This window comes from Grammomys surdaster, unplaced genomic scaffold, assembly GCF_004785775.1.
Source record: "Grammomys surdaster isolate TR1022 unplaced genomic scaffold, NIH_TR_1.0 126036, whole genome shotgun sequence".
Classification (NCBI taxonomy): domain Eukaryota; kingdom Metazoa; phylum Chordata; class Mammalia; order Rodentia; family Muridae; genus Grammomys; species Grammomys surdaster.
The window spans coordinates 3218162-3228195 of record NW_021620849.1 but is presented as its reverse complement, the minus strand read 5'-3'; the positions used below and the strand labels follow the sequence as shown (position 1 = coordinate 3228195).

Below are 10034 nucleotides of genomic sequence, written 5' to 3'. Positions count from 1 at the left end.
GGAAGGAAGGAAGGAAGGAAGGAAGGAAGGAAGGAAGGAAGGAAGGAAGGAAGAGGGAGCTAGAGAGGGGGTTCACTCTGACTCTGAGGCCACTGGCCTGGAGTTGCCTGGGGCATGAGTTCACTGGTCCCTTCCCTAACCGTCTTTCTCAGTCTCATGATCTCACAGAAAGATTGATGAACTCTAGAAGAATTAACAGTTCAGAGGTAAACTGTCCCCATTTTACACCAAGAATTACTGGAATTTAAATATTAGGGCCATGAACTTGATAAATGACTTCTAACCTCAGGTCTGAAACACATGGGATAGTTTAACTGCTAACTATTGAAATGTAAAATATTTGGACAATTCTGGGAGAGGGCCAGGGGCTAGGATTTACCCCAGGGCTTAAGTATGCAGGCAGATGCACAACCATTGGGCTTCCTTCCTCAAAGGACTTCCACTTCCTATGGAGTTCAGGCTGCTCTAACTTAGAATCGTCCTGCTCCACCTCCTGACTGCTAAGATTTCAGATGTGTGCCACTACACCTCACTCCCTGGAACTGGACTTACAAGCGGCTGTGAGTCACCTGATGTGGGTGCTGGGAACCAAGCTTAGGTCTTCAGGAAGTGCTTTTAACCACTCCCTCTCCAACCAAAAGACAAATAATTTTTTAAAATTTATTTTTATTTCATGTGCATTGGTGTTTTGTATGTATGTGTGAGTACATGTGAGGTGCATGTATGTCAATGTGAGAGTGTCAGATCCCCTGGAACTGGATTTACATACAGTTGTGGACTGCCATGTGGGTGCTGGAAACTAAACCTTGGTCCTCTGGAAGAACAGCCAGTGCTCTTAACTGTAAATGCAGGACTTTTCTAGAAAACCTGAATTCCATTCCCCAAAGCATTTGAGGGGGAAAAAACCAAATAGAGAGACAATAAACCAATCCACAAGGATTCGGTTTTTTACATCAATAATAATCTGTAACCAGTTACAGAAGTTAACTATTGCTTTATATAAGTGGTCTTTTAACAGGTCTGTAGTGGACTAAAAACAGAGCCATCAAACAAGGACACTGTGGTCAATCTCATACAAACCCTAAGTCACTCAAGAGGTTGCCTCCCCCAAGAGCAGTGATGTCATCCTGAGATTTTGTTTTATGAGCATTTGCCTGCAGGTGCATATATGTACCATATGCATGCCTGTTTCCCAGAAGGTTAAAAAAGGGCATCAACCCCCCTGGAACTGGAGCCACAGATAGTTGAGAGCTGTTATCTGGGTGCTAGAAACCAAAGCTGGGTCCTCTGCACGGGCAGTAAGTATTCTCAGCTGCTGAGCCAGCTCCTCCCCGCTTTATTCTGAGGTCGCCCAGTCTCGTTCTCCATCAACCAGACCTTGCTCATCCTGTGCTCCCCTACAAACGACAATTCTCTGTAACGCAGATTTCCAACTCCAACCTTGTCTAGTCAAGTGAAGGTGGTTGTCTCACACCTGTGGCTGGTCTAGGTCACCAAGAGAAAGGGCTACCCAACACGACACGGGACTGTCTCCTGAGCCTCTGTAATTTGAGAAGTGGGGAGCACTTCCACACTCAGAACTCTGCTATCTGAAGTACCTTTACTGGTAGGTATTACATACATGCTGGGTGTGAGTGAGGGAGCTTCTGAGAGTGCAGACACTGCAGGCTAAGACAATTCTTTGATGGAGGTAAGCTGCTGGGCTTGCCCACTGACCTGAGTATTTCCCTAGATCTAAGATGATGTCCAACCAATCTTCCTTTGAAGACTCAGAAGTATCCCTGCCTATGGTTTGCCAGGTTTGAATCTGACCCCATTTTGTTTTACAAAATCAAAACTTAGGGGTTGGAAAGATGGCTTAGTGGTTAAAGGCTCATACTTGCAGTAGACCTGAGTTGGGTTCCCGTACTGATGTCAGAAGGCTTGCAACCTGTAACTACTCTAGGGCAGCTGACCCCCTCTCTGCCTCTATGGGCATCTGCACTCATATATATGTACTCCTGCACAAACACACATCCATATATAGAATTGAAAATGAAAACACTTCTTTAAAATCAACTCGTAATTGGGTGATGGTGGCACACACCTTTAATCCTAGCACTCTGAAGGCAGAGGCAGGTGAATCTCTTGAATTCCAGGCCAGCCTGGGATACATAGAGGAAACACTGTCTCTAAAGACAAAAATAAATAAACAAATAAAATAAAATCTTAGCTTGGCATTCTCAAGAAAAGGCAGACATGAACCTAGAGACATAGCTTAACAGTTAAAAGTGTTAATTTCCACTGCTCTTCCAGAGAACTTCAGCTCCTAGTACCCACAGCTGCATAAAATTCTTGCTCCAGGAGATCTGAGTTCCTCTTCTGGCCTCTGCAGGATCCCAGGTTTTCATGTGTCAGGGCACACAGACGCACATAATTAAAAATAAGACGCTCATAATTAAAAATAAAAGCAAATCTTTCCTTGTTTCTAAAGGTAGACTGGAAGCTAAAGACGCAGCTCAGAGTACTTGCCTAGCATGGACCAAGCCCAGGGCTGGTCCCCGCACTGTATAATCTGGACATGGAAGAACTCACCTATGATCTCAGCTCTAGGGAGGCAAAGGTAGAAAGATCAGAAGTTCAAGGCCATCGTCAGCAACTCAAGAGTATCTGAGTCCATCCTGGGCTTTGAGACTCTGTCTGGGGGAAGGTGGCTGGAGATGCAGAAATAAGGTTCCTCGTTTGTGGAATTAAGAGTCTGGAAAGAAGCCGGGCAGTGGTGGTGCACGCCTTTAATCCCAGCACTTGGGAGGCAGAGGCAGGCGGATTTCTGAGGCCAACCTGGTCTACAGAGTGAGTTCCAGGACAGCCAGAGCTACACAGAGAAACCCTGTCTCGAAAAACCAAAAAAAAAAAAAAAAAAAAAGTCTGGAAAGAGCTAGCTAGCTATCTGTCCGTTTCCTTGACAGAATAAGCAAGTAAGGGTCTCTCAACCTGTAAATGCAAAAGTGTCCCAACAACACTCACTGAGTCCTCACTGTGAGAGGAAACTGAGAAGGAGAACAAGGAGAGTGGGTAAGGTCCCTGGCCTTTGGGGCTTCTGTTAAGTTCCTAAAAGAAGTAAGATTTATATAAACAGAAAAACAAGATTGATTAAAAAGTCAAAAGACTAAGTCAGGAGGATGAGCTCACGATCAGCCTAGGCTAGACACAATATATAGTGAAGTGAGGCCTCATCTCAAAACAAAAAGCCAGCAAATAACAAAAACACAAAGACAAAGAGATTGCAAACGTCCCACAGAAGATGGAGAGGAGAAACCTGTGGAGCTGCAGGCGGGCTGCTCTGGGAGGTGTGGAGGAATCTGAGGAGCAGCAAGGAGGGTAGAGGTTTAGTTGAGAGGCCACTGGAAAGATTCAGTCAGGAAACCCCAAAGCCTGACTTAGGGCTTGTAATGGAATTAAAACCCATGGGACACTTGAACTAACAGAGATGAACTTTACACGTGAACTATAAGAGAGGGATGGTTTTAACTGGAGTCACAGGACACTTTAAGGGGCCTCTTAGTCAAATATTACACAGTGACTGACCGGGCCTAGAAATGCCCCTTCCTGGTAAGACTTTATCGTAACAAACAGAATAGAGGCCGCTGGTATCAGGCAGTCAATGTCTGAGAAGAATGAAGGAAAATGTAGAGATTCCTGTGAGCAGCTATGAGGAAGAAGGGCACAATGTGTTATCAAATGGAGACCAGCAGAGAGAACCTGAGAAGCAGAAGTATTTCCCTAGATCTAAGATGATGTCCAACCAATCTTCCTTTGAAGACTCAGAAGTATCCCTGCCTATGTTTTGCCAGGTTTGAACCTGACCCCATTTTGTTTCACAAAATCAAAACTTAGAACCCAGGAAAGCCGGGCGGTGGTGGCGCATGCCTTTAATCCCAGCACTTGGGAGGCAGAGACAGGCGGATTTCTGAGTTCGAGAGTTCGAGGCTAGTCTGCTCTACAGAGTGAGTTCCAGGACAGCCAGGGCTACACAGAGAAACCCTGTCTTGATAAAACAAAAAAACAAAACAAAACAAAAAGTTCAAAGTGGGGCTGTAAATGGCTTAGCAGCTTGGTGCATTGGCTGCTCTTCCAGAGGACCAAGGTTCGATTCCCAGCACCCACTTGTCAGCTCAGAGTGTGGTCTGTAAACACAGTTCCAGGAGATCCGATGCCTTCTTCTGACCTCTGAGGGCACCAGGCACATACACGGTGCACATACATGCATGCAGGCAAAACACCCATACACATAAAATTAAGTAAAAAAAAAATTTTTTTTTAAGTTCAAGTTTATCCTTAACTACATACCAACTTTAGACCAGCCTGGAATACACAAGATCCAATTTCTTTTTCTTTCTGTCTTTCTTTCTTTCTTTCTTTTTCTTTCTTTTTATTTTATTTTTTATTTTTTTGGCTTTTTGAGACAGGGTTTCTCTGTGTAGCCCTGGCTGTCCTGGAACTCACTCTGTAGACCAGGCTGTCCTGGAACTCAGAAATCTACCTGTCTCTCACAAGATCCCATTTCAAAGATGAATTGATTACCTAAGTCACTGGGTGTAGGTATAGCTCACTGATACTTGCCTCACATGATCCAGTTCCTAGGCTTGATCTCAAGCACACCCCTAAGGACATTATCTGTCAAAGTCAAAGAAATTAAAACTCTTCACTTCAAATAAAACTTAGTGCCCATAAACCCATGCTGAAGCAAACAGACCTGAGTTTGAATCCTGGCTCTACAGAAGGACAGCTGTGTGAGTGACTCTGTTGACTTCCTATCCGTCAAGTGACAATCCCACTCATCTAAGGTGCCCAGTGAGGAGCTAGTTTCAGTCAGTCCTCTAAGCCCGGACTTTTCTTCTGAGGACAGACTTCTCCATATCTCTTAGTCCTTGGCTGTTGTCCTACCCTCTCCTCATGCTCTCCCTTCCCAGTTGGCTAAGTCCTCCAGACTGGATGGTACAGAGTCACGCTGCCATAATCCCTGTTGGGATCTCCTCCTTCCAGCACCTCACTAGGAATTGTCAGGACCCCTCATGTGATGACATGCTTAAGAACATGAGTTGTCTTGGTTTTGCCTCACACCGACTGCGTGATCTTAAAGTGGGTCCCACCTCCTCTAAGGACAATAATTCACTTACCTTCAGGCCGACTGAGGGCCGGAGGAAGCACTCCAGGGATGCTGTTCACGCTAGTCCTTTCTCACACATCCCGTCCTCGTCACTGCACACCCCCATGAGCAGGCTGCTTCCTGACTGCTGCCCACCTCTCTCCCACCTAATCAAACCTACATCCTGTTGCCAAGCTCAGCTTCCTCTTGTGCCCCACAGGCCCTAGATCAAGAACCTGCTGAGGCCAATGGCATTTCATTCAAACCTCCATCCTCCCTTCCCCCAAACTCCCACATAACTTCCTGAAAACACGTTCCATTCCCGTCAGCAAGCCTGCCTCACCGGCTCTGAATCTGAAGAAACCTACTGCTTCTGCTCCCCCACTTGAGAGCCTTGGCTGCCTACAGCTCCTCTCAGCGGTCAGCTTCCTCCGCATCCTGTGACTTTCCAATTTCTACTCCAGTCTGCAACCTCCTTCCTACTCATGGTCCATGTCTTCTATGAAGCCTTCTCTGACCTGGCCTGTCCTCTCTCCGTTCCCTTCTGAATTCCTGAAGTATGTCATCAGCACAAAGCAGCCACATCCTAAGGGTCCTGAAATCATCCTAGGGGAAAGGCAGAACTCAGGTAGATACCTGATAATCAAGTGAGTACAGTTTACAGCCCAAGGCCGAATGCACAGAGAATATAGCTAAGGAGACAGGGGTCCAGAACTCAGTACTAACACAGCAGGTAAATACAGTAACCATTGGAAAGAGCTTGTCTGCAATTACCTTTTTTTTTTCTCCAGATGGAATCTATTCTATCTACGAAGACCTAGCTTGCAATCCTCCTGCCTCAATTATAAGTACTACGATAATAGGTGTGCCCTTCCAAGCCTGGCCAATTACTCTTTAAAGGATCTAAGATGACATCACACCACAGAAAACCCAGACAATTTACTTGTTGTTTATCATGGTTTCATAAAATGACCATTTTGAAAAAAATTGCATGCTTTTATTCTAATTGCTGGAGCTATTTGAAAGATTACAGCCAACCGAAGGAACCAAGGGGTGGGTTACAGAGGTCCCTTTTGTGCTTTTATCTGCAAACCAACAGAAATGTTCTGTTCCTCATAAGGGAAGAATGTCTTATTCTTGAGGCAGAGGCAGGCAGGCAGATCTCTGTGGGTTTGAAGCCAGCCTGGTCTACATCGTGAGTTTAGGCCAGCCAGAGCTACATAATGAGACCCTATCAAGAAGCAGAAGAAAGAAGAAAGAAGAGGAAGAAGAAACACTTTTTCTCTATAGCAAGAAAAATTAAAAATCACAAACAGAAAACTACTTTCCAGATAACCTCCTGTGCATACTAGGGAAGCATTTTATTTACCATAGAACTTTATCCCCTGATCTCAGTAAACTTCCCAACCCCTGGGATAAACACGTGAAAGCCCTGTTTAGTATGTAAATGGAGCTTTAAGAACAGTCCTCAAGTCCCTCAGACTGAAACTTTGGAGCTGCCTCTGCACAGGGTGAGGGCATTAAAAGAGCTAGGAGCTTGCTGAATGCTGCAAAGACGGCAGGAAAGACAAGTGCCATCTCCCAGTCTGCTGGAAGACCATTCACTCCTGCACACACACATCAAACCCTGACACCATTCCACCTCAAAGGTTCCCGCCCTCTCCCTGCGTGGTTCTTCGTCTTACCAGTGTGAGGAAAAGGCTGGGTCAAGTCTTCCACCAGGGCCACGGCCTCCTCGCTGCTCTCAGGCCGGTGTTCTTGCAGCCAGGCCTGAATTTCTCTTGGCAGCACAGTTAGCATCTGTTCCTTAGTGTGCACCTCTGGTCTCAGCCAGCGCCGACAGAGCTCCCGAAATCGGACAAGCGCACCCTGAGGCCCCTCGGCTGTAGCCTCCTCCCGGGGGCTGCCTTTTCCAGCACTTTGGGGAAAGGGCTCCAAATCAGGGCCATCCTCCTGCAGCACTGCCTCCTGCACCCACGAATCATCCTCCAGGATCATAGTGGTAACCTGTGCCTGTTCATCTTCTTCTTCTTGAGGTACCTGAACCAAAGGGCTGAGGGGAGTGGTCACTGCTGGCACTTCAGCTGCCATTGTCCAACTTCCTAGATGGTCACATAGGCTTCAAGCCTCACACCTGTCTCCAGTCAGGCTCTCTGAGAAGGCTGTCTTTCCTCCAATCTCCACAAGAAACACTGCTGAAAAACAAGGCACAGAACCAGAATCACTAAGGAAACTATCTCACAGCAGCCTCCTTACATTCAAAACCAACAGAGGCTTGCTGCCTCGCTCCTAAAAACAGTGACTCTCTATGGCAAAAGAAATATCACACAATCCCAGCATTTGAGAGGCAGAGACAGGCGGATTTCTGAGTTCGAGGCCAGCCTGGTCTACAGAGTGAGTTCCAGGGCTACACAGAGAAACCTTGTCTCAAAACACCAAAAAAAAAAAAAAAAAAAAAGAGAGAGAGAGAGAGAGAGAGAGAGAGAAAGAGATTTAAAAACAAAAAAAAGAAAGAAATATGACACAAGCCGGGCAGTGGTGGCACACGCCTTTAATCCCAGCACTTGGGAGGCAGAGGCAGGTGGATTTCTGAGTTCGAGGCCAGCCTGGTCTACAGAGTGAGTTCCAGGACAGCCAGGGCTATAAGAGAAACCCTGTCTCAAAAAACCTAAAAAAAAAAAAAAAAAAAAGAAATATCACACAAACACACACACACAAACATGCATAGGGGGTTAATCTGATGCTACTATGTATTCAAATGCTAAATAGCGGCCCCAAGATCTGGTTGCCCTCAACTAGAAGATCTCATGTACACCAAATTATGCTCTGTAAACCCTGCCTCCCAAATTCTCCTTGGCTGGTTAATAGAGACGGCTGGGCAGAAGAGAGGGGGTGGAGCAAAGGTTTCCAGGCTTGGGATCTGAGGTAGGGACCAGGAAGAGAAAAAAAGAAGGAAGAAAGTGGCCATAGGGCAAATGGTTCATGAGCCCTCGGCCATGAGGGCTGGCCTGATGGAGTAGGAGTGGCCCAGGCAGAACATGGCAAGTGACATCTTGGGGATCACCACAGAGTAGACAAAACATCATAGAAGGTGATATCTACCCAACTCTAATGCTTTTAAGCTTATTATAAATCTAAAGGCTTCTATGTCTTTTCTCTGGGAACAATATGGTCTGAAGTGGGGTAGAAACCCCTAGTAGATATTGAAACAAAACAAGGGGGTATAGGAACCCTCAGAATAATAACTACAGCGTGCGCGCACACATGCGCGTGCACACACACACACACACACACACACACACGGCATTGCTCTTTTCAGAAGACCAAAAGAAGAGTAGGGGAATGCAGTGATCTGGGCTGCGGGAAGCAGAACTGACATATCCTGCCCTCAATCAGTTCAGACTTCCTTCAGAACAAGGGACCTAACAAACAGGTTAGTCATTCAACCTCAGTGGCCACTTAATAGATAACATGACTCCTTATCACGTGGAACATCTTTATGATCAGTAATGGATCATTTCTCAAGATGCTCCTGGCTTCACTAGAAGGCATTAATTAGGACTACATTTCAAAGGAGGTTATCCTCGGGGAATCTCCCAGATTCCAGAATTTGTAAATACTCAAGTGCTCTAAATAAAACGGTGTACTAAATACCTTCAATCATCTCTAGACAACATATACCTAAGTGTAAATAATATGTAAATAGTTGGTATGCTGTACTGTTTGGGAATAATAACAAGAGAATGTTCCACCACGTTCACTACAGACATTCTGTTGACTTTTGTTTCTGAAGCAAGATCTCACTATATAACCCAAGCTGGCCTCGAACTCCTGATCTGCCTGTCCTGCTTCCTGAGTACTGAGAACAGCCATGCCCAATTCCTTTTTAATAAACATACATAGGGATCATTGCGGGGAAAGTGGGGAGGGACCTAGACCTGAGTAGTAGCTCTACAAAATATTCAAAGCAGTGGAATTAAAAACTATTTAAGTATTATGAAAGCAATGAATATTTATTTTTAAAAACCATTACACCATAGAATCAGATAACGTGCCCCCCCCCCCGCATGAAAACAGACCGGCAACAACAGAAAGAAAACTGAAGCTCCCAATGTCAGTTTGTCCAAATGACCACGTGAAACACAACTACGTCCTAATTCTTCCTGGACAGCCCGGGATCACTGAACCTAGAGAGCCTAGAGAGCTCATTCGCTAAACCTGGCTACGACACGCCCCCTCAGAACCTCAGTTTCCCCATCTGGTCAAGGAGGAGGCTCGGCGAGATTGTCGTCGAGCATCCCTTCCCAGTGTAAACCTGCGCTCCTAGGCTGCCTGTACCCGGAGCTCTGGTGTGAGCGGAAGTTCGCGGGCTCCGAGGAATCGGGACGCAGAGTTGAGCGTCCAGCCTGCCGGAGGCGGACACCGACGCCCCTCCCCCAAGCTGCCCTGAGCTGGCTCCAGGCCCGTTACTCGCTCGTCTCTCTGGCTGTTCCCCGCCGGGCGCGCGGCTCCAGACCTGCCTCTCTCGCTCGCCTCTCCAGGGACCAGGTCCTGTTCCCGCTATCTCTCTGCGCGCAAAAGCACCCCTCGGTCTGGTCCGGCCCGGCCCCTCTGGATTCACCTCAGCTCAAGCCCAAGGGGCAGAGAGAACAATGGACGGGAGAGGCCCGCCCATCACCACTCTCATTGGATGTCCACAACAGTTCCTGAAATCCTGCTCCACTATTGGTGAAAACAGCATCCAGCTGGGCGGTGGGAGGGAAGTTTGGTCCGATGCATTGTGGGAAATGTAGTTCACTCAGAGACAAGCCGAATTCCGTACCTGAGCGAACAGCGGGTTTGATAGCCTTAGGCAATGCCGCAGGATCAGAGGCAGAGGAAGTCCCAGGACTAGCCATCTGTCTTC

General features: G+C 46.7%; 1 protein-coding gene across 2 annotated transcripts in view; it reads right to left on the bottom strand.

Moving 5' to 3' along the window:
- Window positions 1–9748, bottom strand: part of Zscan2 (zinc finger and SCAN domain containing 2) — an 18965-nt gene extending 9217 nt beyond the window's left edge. The window contains exons 1-2 of one of the 2 annotated variants that reach the window (XM_028754863.1): window positions 9645–9748; window positions 6814–7323 (exon numbers count right to left, since the gene is read on the bottom strand). In XM_028754863.1, the coding sequence (XP_028610696.1) occupies window positions 6814–7219 (406 nt within the window). In that variant the 5' untranslated portion in view covers window positions 7220–7323; window positions 9645–9748. The remainder of the gene's footprint in view (window positions 1–6813; window positions 7324–9644) is intronic. The other variant, XM_028754865.1, reaches the window with a different exon arrangement.
- Window positions 9749–10034: the final 286 nt, after the last annotated feature.